This window comes from Xiphophorus couchianus, chromosome 7 (assembly GCF_001444195.1).
Source record: "Xiphophorus couchianus chromosome 7, X_couchianus-1.0, whole genome shotgun sequence".
Classification (NCBI taxonomy): Eukaryota; Metazoa; Chordata; class Actinopteri; order Cyprinodontiformes; family Poeciliidae; genus Xiphophorus; species Xiphophorus couchianus.
The window spans coordinates 6507042-6525052 of record NC_040234.1 but is presented as its reverse complement, the minus strand read 5'-3'; the positions used below and the strand labels follow the sequence as shown (position 1 = coordinate 6525052).

Here is an 18011-nt window from a genome sequence, read left to right as displayed (position 1 = left end):
AGAGCGGACGGCTGTTGGTGCATTATGGGTAATGTAGTTCAAGTGTCTTTTGTAAAATAAAAAAAAAGCGTTTGGGCAGGTTTTAATCCTTTTTAAATAATAATAATAAAATATATACATAAAACATTTTCCAGTATGTTGTGTTATTTTTGCAACACTTTAACAACAGAAATTTTATGAAATATGTTTTCCTGGAAGCTTAACAAGGTTTATGTATCCGGTTTAATCAACGGTCCACATTTACACATTTCAAAATAATGGCTTTTGTACAGATATTATTTAATCCACGGTTACACTTACACATGTGTGTTTATTTCCTTAAATGCACATCAGGAATTAAAATATTTCAGGCATTTTAGTAGTTAATAAAACACAAAGTACTTGTCAAACTCGCATGTGAGCTTTTATATCTAAATTTACAATCCGGAAGTGAAATTTGAGTGCTGTGATTGGTCAATCCAAAAATACCAAGCTACCGAGACGTTGTCACTCTACGTAGTTAAGTAAAGGATTTCAGACACAATGGAAATAGTTAAATGTGATTCACACGGTAAGCTATTACTAATAAGATATTTGTAATAAGTTGTCATGCAACAAAAACGTATTTTATGTTTTAGTACCGGCGGATTCTGTTGTATGTGTGGTTGCCATACATTCTGGTGGGTTATTCTCCGTTCTCGGTAATGAGAACGGAGAATCTCGGTTATAAGATTTTCTAAATAACACTTCCTCTGTGTCCCCTCGCAGGTAGTGTGTGTATGCTAAAAACCGGTGTGAAAGAGGGACCAAATAAAGGCAAGAGCTTCTATATTTGCATTGACAAGCAGGGCTGTGATTTCACCCAGCAGGCCAGGTATGTCAGCAGATCATCAGCGAGCTCTTGAATGTCCAGCAGTTTAAAGTCTTAAACGTGTTCTTACTCTGTGCTAGAAATGTTAACAATTCGTTAAAAATAACAGTACAGATACTATAAAAATAAAGTATACTCTTTCTTTTTTTAATGACATTTGTTTTAATTACAAATAGGCCTGGCTTATCAAAACCTTTTCAAGTCTCCTTGGAGTTCCCTTCCCCTTTGTTCGTTTCCTCCTGTCTCTTCATGATTGTCACTCCCTGCCCGGTCTTCCGCCTTAACGAGATCATTTATTTAATAGCTTAAACTACAAAAAAAAAAAAAACCTCTTCACGATGTCATGCTATGTAAAACCTTAACGTTGGAAAAGAGTAAGCTGTCCATGATTGTATTTTTTTTTTTTTTGTATTATCTGTTGTAATGTTGTGCTTTTTAAAGCCCATTTCAGCCTTCATTCAGTTTTGTAAAAAAGTTTCCACTGAGATTTAAACATTTCAATATTGTCATGTTTAAACTGCTCCAGTATCGCTCCTTCCCACTGTCTGCATCACGAAGAGTCAGTGGTGGAGCTGCAGGCGCTCAGCTACAGTCAACAGCAGCAGAGCCACCGGTGAGGATGCGGAAGGATTGAGTTAGAAAAATAACAATTAGTTATTGATTATTATGTTTCCTATTTCTTTAAATTAACATTATGAACGTTACACCTGTTCCTCATTTGTCCCAGACTCTACTACAGATGTGCTGTCGGGAAAAGAGAAGGTCAGAGATGGTGTGGAAACGTGCCCTGGACTGCTGTAAGGCTAACTTTGTCGACATTCACTTCCCCAAAACTCCTAGAATGCATAAACATTTAATATTGTTGCAGTCATATTCATTTAAGTCTACATTTTATAAATAATTGCAGCAAGAAAAAGAAAGGAGAACCCCTCTAACTGACTCCCAGCTGCAGCCATCCTGCCTCCCACGTGTCAGAAATCCCTTTAAAGCTCCCGACAAGACGGACAAATCTTCGGAGCGGAGACGCATGCAGAGCGGTGGGTGTGAAGAGAAAGAAGGGGAGAAGAAAACTGGGAGAGCAAGTCATAACGCAGAAGGAAGACAACGCTCTCAGAAGGAAAATACGGAGGCCCTAGGCGCAGAGGAAAGAAAGTCGAGCGCACCTGAAACATATCAAGGTAAGCTGCTCCCAGCAGGAATGAAGGTAAAGAAGAGGATTTCAAGCGAGGAAAGCAAGTCCAAAGCTGATGGCGTTGATAGAACAGCAGTTAGGACGCAAGACAAGGCTGGGAAAAGTTCTGCAGAGGAGGGAGAGTCAGAAAAAACCATTTCCACTCGAGACATTGAGAAAATCAGTCAAATGTGCCCCGACCTACTCAAAAATATACCACAGGAAGCAACCAATAGTCAAACCTCTTCCTTGAGTCAGAATGAGCCCACAGCGGAGAAGAGCGTTGCTGAATCTGTCCCCGGCAGAAGCAGCCAGTCGTCCAGAGGAGCCGATTGTGCCGCTTCAGCGGCTGTTAAGACCAAGACCCACCAAGAAGAGGAGGATGACGACGATGTAGTTTTGGTTTCAGTGAAACCGGCGGCTCGCCAAACTCCCCCTGCTTCTTCTACGGTCCAAAAGACGATCACCAGCTTTCCAGGGTTTCAGTCGGCCGCCCAGGTGGGCGACCCAAAGGGGATGCACTGTCTGCTCAGTGCCCAGCTTCAACAGAAGAAGGTTGGTGGTTCCACTCTGCTGCAGTTTGATGCAAGCGTTGACGTTAACAATTAATTTATTTGATATTGTAAAGGATTAGTGCAGCATTGCACTGTTAAAAAAAAAAAAAAAAAAATCTCTCAAGCGTGGATAAAACGAGCGTGCTCCTCTCTCAGGCGGTATGGTTTTCATATTGGCCACTTGAATTTCAGGATGATGACAATTTTTCAAGATGGCTGCCATTTTTAGCTTTTTAAACAAGTTATTGCCATGAAATGCTACCTATTTTTATGACTTGGATGAACTTTATGTCACTTTATATGTTTTATATGTTTCACTACTATGGTCATCCCATTCATACAACTTCAAAGTTGTAATATCAGAAACTGAGGGCTTTGCCGTTAGCGAGTCTCGCACCAGTTGTTAACTGGAAGGAGAGAAAGAGATGTGTGACACAGACTGAGTGAGAGCCGCCATACTGGTTAGTGTTAGCAGATTTTTAAAACGTGTTTGGCGTAAGTGTAGCTAAAGTTCTTGTTCAGCGAACTAGTGGTTAGTGAACCTAACTTTTTCAATAGCTACTGCTGGTTTTAGTGCAAACATACATTCTCCATTACAACCATGGCGGCCATTTTGAAAAATGTCCAGCAGAGAAAGGAAACACAAGTTCTAGAAAATGTATGTGATTTCTATGGTTCAAAATATGCTTTGACACCAAACACATTCATCTAATTGGCAATTTTCCATGACAGCCGTCCAGAAAAGAAATATCAGTAATTATGAGTTGTTATCAATTATGTATTATTTGATACCAAAAAGTATTTGTTTGTGCTATATTGGCAAATATTGCGCTAAGATACATTTACTTGATGACCGTCTTGATTCTTTTTTTAGAAATAAAACAAGTTAGGTTGTTGTATCTGCATGTGGAAGGTTTTTCTAGAATATTCAGGTTTCTTCTGCGCTATATTTGGTTTTTTACCGTCATAAAGGTATTTAAAATGCACAAGCTATGAAAATAAAGTTGAACAGGAAAACATAGTCGTATATTATTCAGTAATTTTCTGCTTTTCAAGTGTTTGCCCCACATTTGTGTGTTTATGTGTTCGCCTGAGCAGGCCACGCTGTCTTCGGTGAACGTGGCGGCTCTGCCAGATAAAGGAGAGAGGCTGAGGTTGCAGGTTAAACAGCTGGAGGACGCTCTGGAGTCTCTAAGCCTCGCTGCTGCTACTCAGCCCGGTGAGTTATAACTCCGCCCCTCCCCCTTCCAAACACAGCATTACAAATCTGCACCTGCGGCTCTCTCAATAGCCGCAGGTGTAGAGGGAATCATGCCGTCAGTTGTTGGCAATCCACCTCATTAGCTTTTGCCACTCCTTTTTTAAATCTCTATCCAGCCATATGGTTACAAAACAATATTTTCAAAGGGTAAATCTAAAATCTGTTGGATTAAAGTAGCTGTTTTTGTCGTCTCACTGCTAACGTGACGTTCAAACCTCTTCCAGAACCCGCGGAGGAGTCCGGGAGCGGCGGCTCTGCTGCCGGCTCCGCTCGGCCCGTTGTCAATCCATTCAGCAGGCCGGGCGGAACCGTCCTGCTCTCTTCCGCTCCAGTACCAGGGCCGGTCCGGCACCAAGCTTCCGGCAGCTCTGTGGGGACTCAACTGAGCCAGGGAAACGCTCAAACCTTTGGAGGTGAGCCATACTTAGAATCTTGTGGGGGAGTGTTGTGTATTTTTTTTAATTTGATTAGTACTTTTCTTCTTCTTCTTCTTCTTCTTTTTTTCCAGCAGATCTCCAAATGCACCCTTATTATGGCGGCAGGATGACGAATGAGCGCCTGCTGGAGGTGAAGAACGCCACCTGCGAGGCCATCGACCATCTTCACAAATCTCTGGAGTCGTGTCCGGATCCCGAGGACGAAGCTTCAGACCCCAGAGGCATCAAGGTTCCCCTCTCCTTCTCTCTTTTCTGCCAAGTCAACCGCAAAATCTGGTGTTTTGCTTCATTTTAAACTCTTTAAAGCTGTAATTATCAATAATAGAGAGTTTGTGCTGCTCTCCTTTACTTTAAGAGTGTTCTGTGTCAGTAACGTTGAGTTTCTTTGTTTGGCCGGTCAGGTGCCACTCCTGGCCCATCAGAGGAGAGCTTTAGCCTGGCTGCTCTGGAGGGAAGCTCAGAATCCATGTGGAGGAATTCTGGGTAACTTTTATTCATCTGTGTATCACTTTTAGCAACACTTTAAAACCTTTACAGATTTTAAAATGGGCACAAACTAAAGACGAATCAGGGGGTTTTTTACTGGCCGATATCAAATGTTTCCCAATACTTAGTGATTCTGATTTTTAATGTTAAACGCAGGTGAAAGAGAGAAAACGTGCATTGACAGGAGTCTCATATTTTCCATGTTTATACAACAAAGCATTTATCCCTAACCTTTTATCATTATTATTTTTGCCTTTTGCGTGGCTACAGCTGACGACATGGGCTTGGGCAAAACACTGACCATGATCGCTCTCATGCTGAGAAAAAAGATGGAGGCCAAAAAAGAAGGAGAAAAGAAAGAAGAGAAGAAGCTGAACTCCTGGATCTCTAAAAGCGGTGATCCTTATTTGTTATCAGTCAATCCTTTGGTTTTTTTTTTTTAATCCAGCTGGGTGACTGTAATCATTTCTAAACCGTTCATAATTAGATGACACGTCGTTTATTTGGTTTGTGTTATTTCTTGTTTCGCTGTCCAGATTCCAGCATTGTGTCTTCTAAAGGCACTCTGGTCATCTGTCCCGCCTCCCTGATTCACCACTGGAAGAAGGAGATTGAGCGGCATGTCAAGACGGGCAGGATGTCGGTGTATCTGTACCACGGTTCCAGCCGGGAGAGAAGCGCCAGAGCGTAAGAACCAGCACTCCTGTTAAACACACCAGTGACTTTCCTTTGCTTTATCTTTTTGATCTGCCTTTCTAAAAATGGCTAGGACCCATTAGAATCTTTTCTGCAGCCAAATATATATCAACCTTCCTGAGCCATGAAAAACGCCACGATTGTATACATCAAAGAAAACAAACACTTATTTGCTTTGCTAATTCTTTGAGACACATTTGTGTTAGCAGGCGCAATGAAAAGAAGACAGATTTTACATACGATTATTTAAAGCACAAGCAACTAATGTCGAAGATTGTTTTGTATCTGGGACTGCAATAAACAATTATTTTAGTAATTGATTACTCTATTATTTATTGTGGCAATTAATTGATTAATTTTATGCCATGATCATCCTTTTTTAGGATTATCTCATTTTAATCGGATAAAGAAAATTGGCACATTCTGCAGATTTTTCAATAAATCATTTTCATACAATATCAGAAATGCCTTGAAAGATGCAAATTAATAATTAAATTCCCTCTTTAAATAAGAAAACAAAAACATTTTTATTGCCTAAAATGCAATAACACAGTATTCCTTTAGTGAACGTTTGATTATTTGTAGCAAAGGATGCATCTCCAGCTAAAAAAAATACATCAACTTGGAAAAACTCAGCTCTTTCTGCTTGACTTAACATCAATACAGTGTAGGACTGATCTGTTTATGTTTTGAATTGACTGATTAATAATTGGACAGCGAAAGGGGCTTAATAGGAGTTATATTAATATTTAACATATTTACAGGCATCTTTTTTTTTCCCCCACAAGTTCAAAATTAATATATTTTTGTAAAGCTTTGGACTGATGTTCTTTTGGCAAATCGCCTTTTTTGAGTCAGAGTAGTTAGTAGATCACTATATTTGTTGAGGATTATTTCGATAATCGATCCATCACGATTAATCGGATTAATCGTTTCAGCCCTAATTGTGTCTCTCTTCCAGACTGGCAGATTACGACGTGGTCGTGACCACATATAGTTTGGTCTCTAAGGAGATTCCTGTCGAAAAGGAAGATGCTTATAATCCCGGCAAAGATCCCGATCATGTGGTAAATACAGCAAGTCAAATCTAAAACGTCAGGTTTTATGTGTAAATAATAGTAAAAACAAAAATCTGATCCACAATTCGGTGATCACGTTACATTATGTTGAGATTATCATATTGTCACCTTCCTAAAATAAGATAAGGTACTGTTTTATGCCGAAAGGGATTCCCCCTCCGCTTTGGCAAAAGAAAAAAAAAAGACTTATTTTAGGAAGGTGATGATATGCAAAGGAAAGAAGAAGCTAAAGCAAATTACCTTCAGCTCATATATTGTATATCTGCAGCCGTCACGTTCAGGCCCTCTGCTGCGAGTGACCTGGGCTCGTGTGATTCTGGACGAAGCCCACAACATTAAAAACCCCAAAGTGCAGACCTCCATGGCCGTCTGCCAGCTGAGAGCCCGCGCCCGCTGGGCTGTCACCGGGACCCCCATCCAGAACAACCTGCTGGACATGTACTCTCTGCTGAAGTAGGTCCCATCTGGTTGTCGGTTCAACTACTGTCCTGTCCCAGAGCTGGAATAAACAAGTCTGACAGATTTGTGTTTACTGCTAAGCAACATAATGTATGGTTAAATTTAGGGATGCACGATATTATCGGCGTGGTATTGGTATCGGGCAATATTATCTGTAAAATTTCATATCGAACATCAGCCTTTCCGTCAAAATAACTCACTGATGTAGAAATTGTTTTTATATGACAAACCAGTGACAATAATGCCTGCAGTACAGCACGTCAAATTTGCACAGTTTGATTGTTGTCATTGTTTTAGAGAGTAAATGTTATGAATAAATTTGACATTAAACATAATGTAAGTTGAAGTTGTTACATAATTTTTTCAGCCTCCTTTTTAGCATCTGCATTTGGTAGCAGGCTAAATGGACAAAGATAATGCAGTATTTTAATTCCACAGTAGAGAAAGCCGTATAGTTTCAGTAATTATGTATAGGAATAAAATATTGGTACTGGTATCGGTTATTGGCCAAATGAGTTTTAGTATATCGGATATCGACCAAAACTCAAATACTGTGCATTCCTAGTTAAATTCAACTAAACTGTCATTTTGAAAGTGAGGAAGGAGTCATTTCACACCCAGCAGAGCCAAATCTTATTTGTTTATTTTTTTAAAAAATTAGCATACGAACATAGACCCGAGTGAAATGAATTGTTCCGCTAACTGACCGATTGTATCTTAAGATTCTTGCGTTGTTCTCCATTCGACGAGTACAAGCTGTGGAAAACTCAGGTGGACAACGGCTCCAGCAGGGGCAGGGAGAGACTCAACATCCTGACGAAAACTCTGCTGCTGCGACGCACCAAAGATCAGCTGGACTCCATGGGAAAACCGCTGGTAGAGAGAGCCACAGACACACACTCCCACCGTCATCCTTAACCATCAAATGTAAACAAGGAGTTCATCCTTACTGCAGAAGAGAGGCTAACGAGAACGTTGGATGTTTCAGGTGTCTCTTCCGAAGCGGACCTGCGAAGTGCATCAGCTCAAACTCTCTGAGGACGAGCAGGCTGTGTACGATGTGGTGTTCGCTCAGTCCAGGTAAGATACCAACAAGTGATAAAATTAGGTTTCCGTTCATGTGTTATTGAGAACACATAAGGGTGGAGTTTTTAATAAAATATAGTGAAGTTTTGCTTTTTTATGCTATCAAAACAGACGGAGCAGTGGCGCCCCCAGAAAAATAAAATGGATGGGGTGGCTACACAACGCTAGCTAAAATACATATATTTCTATAATTTTATTTATTTTGTATTAATTTATTGATTTGTTGGGTTTTCTTCACTAAAGAAGATGACTCGGTATGCCTTTCTGTGACATGAGCAAGATTCTGTGGGGTGGCCAGCCTTTATCTAGAGGGAGCCATGGTCCCCCTAAACCCCCCTCTTGGGTGCACCACTGAGATGGAGATTTTGTAAAATATAAATCAAATCCTATCTTGCTAATAATTAAACCCTAATAAAATGTTATTTTTTTTATTTCAACTTTGTCTGAAAGTCCCAATATTTAACAATCGCAAAGCAATTAAATGTTTTCCTTACAGCGTTCGGCCCTAATGCTAAGAGAAACGATTGTTTTCAGCATGCCAAGTTTGCCATGCTCAGAAAATTAAGAAAGAGAAACTGCAAGTACTTTTCCTTGCCCAGACTTGGAACTTTAGATATCTATTTTTTACTTTTTATGCTTTTGTCCTTTTTTTGTGTCTTTTATTTTTTTCTGTTGTAAAGAAATTAGGTGAGACGGCATTTATTGATTCATAGCTTCAATGACTGAAGTTTAGTTATCTGATTGCAGAATTGTAGAGATGATTTTGGATTCCAGTTGGCAGGAAAAAAAAATTTCAATAAAAAAAATGATCACACTGTATTGGGAAGTATTGATGTCTTTCTTGTGAGTAGGAAAAGGTAAAAAAAAATGTATGTTTTTCCCCTTAGGTCTACTCTGCAGAACTATCTGAAGAGACATGAAGAGAAGGATTTGGACAAGGGAAACACGTCCAGCGTCAATCCGTTTGATAAAGGTTAGATAGATGGTGAAAGCATATAAAAAAAAAAACAACCCCAGTTCTGTAAATGTAAAAGTAGGAACTAAAAACAGTGCTTTTCTCGCTCCAGTGGCCCAAGAGTTCGGTGTGTCCCAGGCTGACCCTGCCAGGTCGGGCTCTCGCCAGGCATCCAGCACCGTTCACATCCTCTCTCTGCTGCTGCGCCTCAGACAATGCTGCTGCCACATCTCTCTTCTTAAAAAGGTACTTTAGATTTTTGGGGGTTTTTTTAGCTTTTAAAGAACTCATCCAACTTTGACTTAAACAAAACCAAAGAAATCCAATCTCCATGCATGCGCGATCATTCTTTTCTACTTGCCTGCGCAGACGTTGGACTCGTCTGAGCTGCAGGGTGACGGGATCGTACTGTCGCTGGAGGAGCAGCTGAACGCTCTGTCGCTCTCTTCGACCCCGTCGCCATCGGGCCCTGACCCCAAAGACACCGTGGCCCTGAACGGCACCCGCTTTCCCTCACAGCTGTTTGAGGAGACCAGTGAAAGCACCAAAGTGAGTGACTGGTTTATATTTAGACTCTTGGATCAAAAATGTGGCGCACCAACTTTACAAAGTGCTTCTTAAATTGGCGATGATGAGACAAAGATTTGTTCCTATTATACCAGTGGTGATGCATATTATGAGTGGAAAAGGTTATGTTGATTTTTGAATTTGTTGGTACTTCTTTCCTGTGTATATTTAGATTTCTGCGATCACATCTGAGCTCATGGCGATAAAAGAGAAGAGTGACGATCAGAAAAGGTAACAACCCACTACCGATATAAAAAAAGTAACTGAAGCTGTGAATAATTAGGATTTTATAAGGTAAAGTAAAGAAATGTTGCTTCCAAAGTGTGTCTGAAATTAAACTTTTCTGTTTATTGCTTCTACTTCTATTAATGTCGCCAACAAATCAAAATTAGGGTTGTCCCAATACAACTTTATCAGTATGATACCGATATTGCAGCTTTGAGCATTGGCCGATACTGATATTGACCCGATATGATATTGGCACAAATCGTACATACTTTTATTACTTATTTTGTAATGTGTTAATGTTAGAAAAGGCGTAGTCAGGTGATATTACTCAGAGAACAGTGGTCAATAACGAACAGGTTAGAGAGCAACTCAATCATTTATTAATAAGCAATTGGTCTTCATGCAGTATACAACCACTGCTGGATAGAAGTGCTGGAGTGGAATGCTGGAGCGGAGTGCCTTTATCGTTTTAAATGCAGCCCGACGTAATCCGATGCTTGTTTTTAGCGAATTTTAATATCAAAATTGGATCTGGGCAGCAGGCCTGTCTCGTTAAAGAAAAAAAAATTGCCATTTGCAGTAATTATTGCGATAAGTTATAATATAGTTGTCTTGAGACCATTTTCAAGTAATATGTTAATATTGGCATAATAATGCAAGTCTGCCCTCCTAAAGACCAATAAACTTTACATTTTTTAAAGAATACTTTACACTGGAAGATATATTTTTGAAATATCCAAAATAAGACACAACAGCGAAAAATAATTTACACACACTCAACCGAAACCACCAATAAAATGGATTATTAAGTCTCTGTAAACAAAATTGCCCTTCAGAAAATATGAACCGTCAGAATGGAGACAACTGAGCTCATTTTAATTTAACCTACGATTTAGCATAGTTGAATAATTGCTCATTGCAACAGTCTGCTTTAACTTTGTTCCACTATATTGAGGTATTTTTAACTGTTTCATCAGATGACAAATCTGCTTATGTATTATTTTACTACCTTCACTGATTACACTTGTTTCTTATTTTTACTTTCCAACACCAACACAAAACGTATTAAAATGACTTTTATGATATATGTGCCGCATGTGTTTCTTTGCAGCGTGATCGTGTCTCAGTGGACCAGCATGCTCAACATCATAGCAGTTCATCTGCGGCGGATGGGCTTGACTTACGGGGTCATCGACGGCACCGTGAACCCCAAACGGCGCATGGACCTGGTGGAGGAGTTCAACACGAACCCTAGAGGACCTCAGGTACACCTTAGCTAAATGTGATGATTCTTAAAGCTAAATGATTTAGTTTTTATCTGGAGAATGTCGCAAGGGAACGCTTTGCTGCCTTTAACATAAACGTGTAAGAAGTTGTTGTTTGCTTTTCTAAAAGGTTATGCTGGTTTCTCTTTGTGCTGGTGGGGTTGGACTCAACCTTATTGGAGGGAATCATCTCTTCCTCATTGACATGCACTGGTGAGGTCACAGCACTAAAACAAAAACCATACGTCTTTGTTTTGTTTATGCTTTTCATACGATTGAACTTAGAGCTTTCACACCTGCTATTGAGCATGTATTGATACTTTTGCACGTTTTACAAGATAAAAGATTAAAAAAAAAAAAATCAACTACCTTCAGAATCATTTATCCAGATCTCAGAAAAATAATTCAGTTGTTGTTCTGTACAGTCACTGCAGCACTATTTACCCTATTTAGTATAGAAATATTAACACAGAAATGTCATTCCTTTAAATTCTGACAGGAATCCAGCCTTGGAGGATCAGGCCTGTGACCGAATCTATAGAGTAGGACAACGTAAAGACGTCACCATTCACAGGTAGCAAAACCGTAAAATCTTTTTTTTTTTTGACAGGCTTTACTTTCTGCTTTCAGCTAATGATAACATGACATTTCAGATTAGAATATTACATCAGACCATTAAAAATATAGTTTTTACTACATAAATGTGGACTTAATGAAAAGTGTAACAATGAGATGTACCCGTATTTGTCTTTCTTGGGTTCGTTTATATGTACAAATGTACTTTTTACACTGTATGGCTGCAGGTTTGTGTGTGAAGGAACCGTAGAGGACAAGATTGCAACGCTGCAGACGAAGAAGAAAGAGCTGGCCCAGAATGTGCTTTCAGGAACAGGAAGCACAGTCTCTAAACTCTCATTGGCCGATCTCAAAATCATTTTTGGTGTTTAGAAATGACGAAAGTCTTGAGGTTATCCTTTTTAAATGTTAATTTCTGTTTTCCTTTTTCTGTGTGTAATGATGCAAACCTTCTGGAAAATCTTGAAAAAGCCACATAAGGTATTTGTTAAATGAAAGGTTGCTCCATTGTCCTCCCTACAGATAATGCTTCACATTTTGATTTATGTTTTTAACCATTACAGATTGCATAGGCTATTATAAAAATGTCAAAGCTTTTTTTACAGTAATGCTGCTATACCCATCTCAGTGTGCATTCTAAATTGTAGGACTTTGTTTTTATTAATGCACTAAAGTGTAAAGTTTGTCATTTACTGTGAATACAAGTGATAATTTTTGAATAAATTCACTTTATTTCAAACAAATTGGTAGATTTAAAACGAAGTCCACCCTAATAAAACGCATCACTCTTCTTCAAGCAGAAGAACCAGAACAAATTATGTAAACTAAAAGCTTGCTGTATAAACTTAATAGTTACGTTTTCTTTCACAATACTTTGAAATACAGGGCAATGTATAATACTGTCAACTTCGAGAAGGCCGGAACTGATGGTAAAAGGATGATTTATTAAAGCCATCCTTGTTTATCTTCTCCTGTGGCTCTGTGGTTCTGTTACTATAGATACATTATATTATTTACGTTATACCAAAATAAAAGCACCGAACTTTTAACGGCGGTTACAAGAAACAAAGTAACATTCAGTTGGCCTTTACAACTGTAGAAAGTATTGTACAATTATAATAACTTATGAGCTACACCTGGTACTAAATGTTACAAATTTGCTGAAAAATCTGAAACGTTGAGACAACGAGTAGGTCACTATGGAAGGTATAACTTACATTGCGTTTTTAATGTAATATCTATGCATGTTTGATACAAAAAAAACAGTGTTTTCTCCGTTTCTGTTAAAATAATAAGGAAAAATCGCTAAGATATTACCCGCTACTAGGAACTTTCTCATAGTAGCTACATACAGTATCCAGTCTTTCCTACAGGAGGTGGGGTGACTTGAACGCCTCACTGTGAGCAGGAGGCGGCTGATTGTCTGCGCTCAGTCCAAGCTGAGCAGCTCAGCCGGAGCGGACAGTGCCGCGAAGGTGCGCCACCGTCCTGCCTCTGTCCGCACGGCGGCCTGAACCACCGGTCTGAAACAGCGCTGTTCGTTATAAAAAGCACTCAACTCAGCAGTCATGGCGGCGGAGGCCGAGAAGGTAGAACCGGCTGAAAGCGAAGAAGAAGACGTATACGAAGTGGAAAGGATTATTGACATGCGGGTGGAAGAGGTAAAGCTAACGGCTAACTAGCTTCCCGGCTAGCGGGCAAACATGGCTGGTATTTTTTTTTTTCTTTCCCACTTTGACGACGCAATGCCCTCGTGAGAATAAACCCCTTTGCCAAAATGCACTAAACGTAATTTTCGATGCAATTAATAGTGTCCAAGTCACTTAAACGTACGCTACTAGTGCATTTCTACTGCGACTCGCTGCTGCTCCAGTACGTCGCACCGATTCCCTGCACAACTTCTCCCATGATGTCCGCTTCCTTCTCCCCCTGCTGAGGCCAAGGACAGGCAAATGTTTTCATCATGGCTGTTGCTGCACAGCCGCAACTCAAAATCCTTAAAAAAAAGAAAGAAGACGAGAATAATAACCCCAATCACCGTGCAGAAAATGCACGGGTGTAACTGGTTCTCTGCAAATCTTAATGGTTACTGAAGTCTGTCCATGCGAGTGCACTGAAGCCAGCTAGCATGTTAACGTTTTAGCAGAAACTCTTGCTTAAACTGGTCTTTACCTAAACTGAGCGCGGTGTATACCTTGTAATGCAGATTTACTCAATAAACAGGATTGCTGCGAGCAGCGACGAAATACAGTTGATGCTTTTGCAACGATTTCGTTGAAAACTAGTTTTTTGTTTGATATTTTAGAAAACAAATCTTTTCCAAATGTGCATTTGTCACATTTACTGTTTCAGTGGCTAAACTGGTCAAATGGTTAAGTGCGTGTGGTTGTACAGTAAATTGTGAATGATGCTTCCTCGGAGGTTTTGTCAGGCTACATTGCCGAACAAAACAGCCACCTAATGGGTCATAACCCAGAGTGAAATTTATACCCAAAAAAGCATATTCAAAGTAATCATTCAACTCACACCGGTCTTTGCAAAGTCTTGCTTTATGACAAAATAATTCCACAGTTAAGAAAAAAACATTTACATCAATTTTTCTTTAGATAATTTAGTTGAAATGGAATAGTAGTAGTTCTAAACTGATTAAAACATGATCATTTTAAATAGAACTGCACTATATCTTATCACTTGAGGTCTGAACTGCTGATTCTGATTGTTGACCAATGTTTTTTTTTTTTTATGTCGTTATTTTTGCCTAAAGCCTATTAAATTGAGGGAAAAAATATACAACAGGTAGCAGGTCTCCATCCAAAAGAAAATATTGGAATTACAAGAGTATCCCAATTTATGTAGTATATCGCCATGGCAACCTCTGAAGGAAAAGCCCAAAGAGAAGATGCATTAATGTGTATATGTCCTACATTTAATTAATAATTTTTTTATGAATTCAGGGTGCGTCAAAGTACACGCTGTCGATTGATGCATTTATGTAATGAAAAGGATGGGAGTTCAGAGCGTTGGGATGGTAGACTGTAAATTTTCAGGCAGCATATGTAAAACTTCCTGCCGATTATTATATTTAAGCACTTAGATGGCCTTTCCCCAGTTCTTTATGCTCCTATCTAGTATAGTTCATACTGGCAGGGATGCTTAAGCTCAGCACCCTGCTGATATGAAGAGTGATATTTGATCTAAAGGCTCCTCTGCTTGTTGTCAGGGCGAAGTGCTTTACAGGGTTCGCTGGAAGAATTACTGCTCTGACGACGACACCTGGGAACCCGAAGCCCATTTAGAGGACTGCCATGAAGTCCTGCTGGCGTTTAAGAGGCACCAGGCCGAGCTGAAGGCCAAGAAAGAGGCAGAGTCCAGGAAACCTGTGGTAAGACTCTAAGATGGCAGGTTAATAGACATTTTAAAAAAAAGGATAAAAAAAATTGATGATGTCCTTTTGTGTTCAGCAAAAACTTTTGCCTGTAAAGAGCGACGTGTTCGACGCCGACTCGGAGAGCGACAGTGACAAAGATCGCCCGACGGAGGCCGCTGTCAAAAAGAAGAAGAAGAAGAAAAAGATCCGGGAGGAAGAAGAGGAGGATCCCCCTCCGAAGAAGAAGAAAAAGAAGGACAAACGCAGAGACGAGCAGAAGCCGCTCCCTGCGCCGGAAACGGACGACGAAGAGGAAGAGGCTCCCCCGACCCCGCCCTTTCCCCCAAAGGAGGCGAAGGTCGAACCCAAAAAGCGCTACGCCGACTCTGACGAGGAGGAGGATGGAGCGCTGTCTTCCAAAAAGCAAAAGAAGGAGAAGGGAAAGGACGGAGGGAAGCATAAGAAAACCAAGACGGAGGAGGGAAAGAAGAAGAAGGTGAAAAAAGAGTGGAAAGTGGAGAGCTCTGACGACGAGGCCGCCGCTCGGGTGGAGGAGGATCTGAGCGACGGGCCGTCCGAGTCGCAGATGGAGGACTCGGGCTCGGCGGAGGCCGTCGCCAAGCCGGCAGAGAAGCTCAATTTGGAAGATAAGATCAAGCAAAAGAAGGGCAAGTGGGAGGTGAAGCTGCAAGGCATCAAGGACCTCATTAGCGAGAAAAAGAGCAAGAAACCAGACGGCAACCTCCAAAAACCCAAGAGTCAGAGTTCGAAAAGCAAGGAGGAGGGCGCTCTCCAGTCAGACTCCAGCGACAACTCCAGCCTACACAAAAAGGCCAAGAGCAAAGGAAGTGACGGCACGCCCGCCGCACCGCAGAAAGCCCCTTCTTCCTCTACATCCTCTTCTTCATCCTCTTCCTCCTCCACCACCGTGGCTACCAGTAAGGTCAAAGAGGATGAGGTGACTAAAGAGGAGGCACAGAAAGACGCCAGCGGCTCCACGAATCTCTTCGAAAAGTTTCTGTTGAACTGCGAGGCCAAGGACCGGGCCCCCCGCAGGCCGCCGCCAGTCACAGAGAAAAGCAGCAGCAAACCCACAAAGGTACAGACCTCGACCGTCCTTCATGTTCAGACGAGAAGTTGTGATCAAATTACAAATGCTCTGACACTCGTCAGAAACTCATTTATTGCGTTTTTCTTTGTCTGTCGATATAAGTTGATAGGAAAGATCGAGAAGATCCCCAAGCCGACCAAAGAGTCTCCGTCTCAGAAAGCAGAGCTGGAGAGGACTGAGCGGACGAAGCCGTCAGACGGTAAAGCTGCTTCACACACATCAAAAACCTCTTGTAAAACGTTGGGCATGACCAGTGCAATGCTTTGAAAAGTTGGAAGTAAGAATGATCAAACTTTAGAGGCTTGTACAGAAAGTTAGAGTTAGAGGGTTAGCATAAAAAGTTTCTTTTAGCTTTTCTACCCAACAGTTTATTTTTATTACCGGACCAGAACTAGCACTGATCAGGCTTTTCCATGACCGACAAAGATCTGTGGGATTCTTTCTTTGTAGTGTGATCTGCTGAATCAGATTTTTTTTTCCCTCTAAAAGATCTTAATGCACACGTCAAAAATGTTCCATAATGGAGGTAAAAGCTTAAAAAACAGAGTTGGAGTAGGAGGATTTTTCACACTTCTTCATTTTCCCTAACGTGTATCTGTATTTTTCTTTTTAAATTATTAAACAAAAGACAAACAAACAATGAAGCTGCAGACTTTTGGTTGACATGTTTCTGTACTGGTAATTGTGTTAGCTTTTCATTTTGTAATATTTAATGAGCAACGAGGGAGGGGGAAAACACTTTCATTCAATTATTATCACAATTAATCAGTCAATCGGATAAAACATTTTACAAATCTAGAATATTAGAAATATATTAAAAGATGTACATAAACTAATAACATTTTTTTAAAAAGACAAAAAAACATTTTATTGTCTAAAATGCTGTAACAGCTTTTTTTTTAATTTATAGGGGCAAGAACTGCCATTTAATATTTATTGACAGACGTAAGTGTTTTTAACTTAATTGCTACTTATATTTATAATACATTTTTGGTTTAATTAGTCCTCTGAATATGATGTATTTTCAGCAAGTGGCATTTTTTGGGGGGAGGAGGGTTTCTGTGCGCTAACAATGAATCAATTGCTAAATCTATTAATTGTCAACTAATTTAATCGTCCACTAAATTGGTTGACAATTATTTCAATAATCGATTGATCCAATTAATCGCTTCAGCTCTAAAGAATGTGATTTATTTAGTTGGGTTTTTTTCTTGCACAACTGGAATCCAACCACTCATTTTGGGTTTTAAGGCCAGATTTGAATTGTGATTTTGATGCTTCTCCACCTACAATAAACACCTGTAAATACCAGGTCCGTACTGAACATAACCCGCAGAGGTTCAAATGCCTCCGTCACTGCTGCATTGCACAAATGGGTTGAATAAGGGAAGAAACGGGATGGATTCGCCTAAAATCAACAGTAAGATACTGAGAACCCAACAGGATTACAATCCCAAACACACATGGAAATGTTTGTGGAAACAAAAAACAGCCGATACCTTTACCTTAAAAGGTAACTCATTTCTTATCTCCAACCCGTGATGTTCTGTCTTCACCACCTGCAGTCTCCAGAGCCAGCCAGAGTCACGGCTTCAGCCTGGACAGCGACGAAAGGGAAGAGGAATCCACGGGGAAACCGAGGTCAGCAGACGACTCCAGAGAGCGAAAGGAGAGGGCAGACGAGGCCCAGCGTCCATCTTGGGAGAGGAGGAGTTCAACCGACGACAGGAGGAAGAGGAGAGACGACAGCGAGCCCAGACTCTTCATTTCATGCGATGAGAACCAGGAACCACCAGAGGGCAACGATAAATCTGGTAAGGCTGGTTTCTTTGGGCTCTGATCTCACATCCCCTACCTCAACAG

At 40.5% G+C, this 18011-nt stretch overlaps 2 protein-coding genes across 5 annotated transcripts in view; both read left to right on the top strand.

Annotated features, from left to right (window-relative positions):
• mphosph8 (M-phase phosphoprotein 8) overlaps positions 1-18011 on the top strand; it is a 35949-nt gene that overhangs the window by 273 nt on the left and 17665 nt on the right. Inside the window, exons 2-7 of one of the 3 annotated variants that reach the window (XM_028022374.1) lie at positions 9811-9816; positions 13277-13331; positions 14891-15052; positions 15132-16136; positions 16251-16347; positions 17714-17962. In XM_028022374.1, coding sequence (XP_027878175.1) covers positions 13317-13331; positions 14891-15052; positions 15132-16136; positions 16251-16347; positions 17714-17962 — 1528 coding nt within the window. In that variant the 5' untranslated portion in view covers positions 9811-9816; positions 13277-13316. Of the gene's footprint in view, positions 1-9810; positions 9817-12931; positions 13332-14890; positions 15053-15131; positions 16137-16250; positions 16348-17713; positions 17963-18011 lie in introns of those variants that run through there. The other 2 variants (XM_028022373.1, XM_028022376.1) reach the window with 2 other exon arrangements.
• ttf2 (transcription termination factor, RNA polymerase II) lies at positions 445-12413 on the top strand. Of its 2 annotated transcripts, none has more exons than XM_028022383.1 (23): positions 445-550; positions 748-853; positions 1377-1463; positions 1578-1647; positions 1758-2576; positions 3674-3794; positions 4061-4249; positions 4348-4502; positions 4675-4756; positions 5030-5155; positions 5296-5446; positions 6417-6522; positions 6803-6987; positions 7716-7869; positions 7982-8073; positions 8967-9052; positions 9147-9280; positions 9404-9583; positions 9774-9832; positions 10941-11094; positions 11225-11307; positions 11594-11668; positions 11898-12413. In XM_028022383.1, exons 1-23 carry the CDS (start codon positions 523-525, stop codon positions 12040-12042), a joined length of 3387 nt encoding a protein of 1128 aa, XP_027878184.1. In that variant the 5' UTR covers positions 445-522; the 3' UTR covers positions 12043-12413. The 2 variants fall into 2 exon arrangements, with proteins under 2 accessions (XP_027878184.1, XP_027878183.1); XM_028022382.1 differs by having other exon boundaries at positions 4345-4502.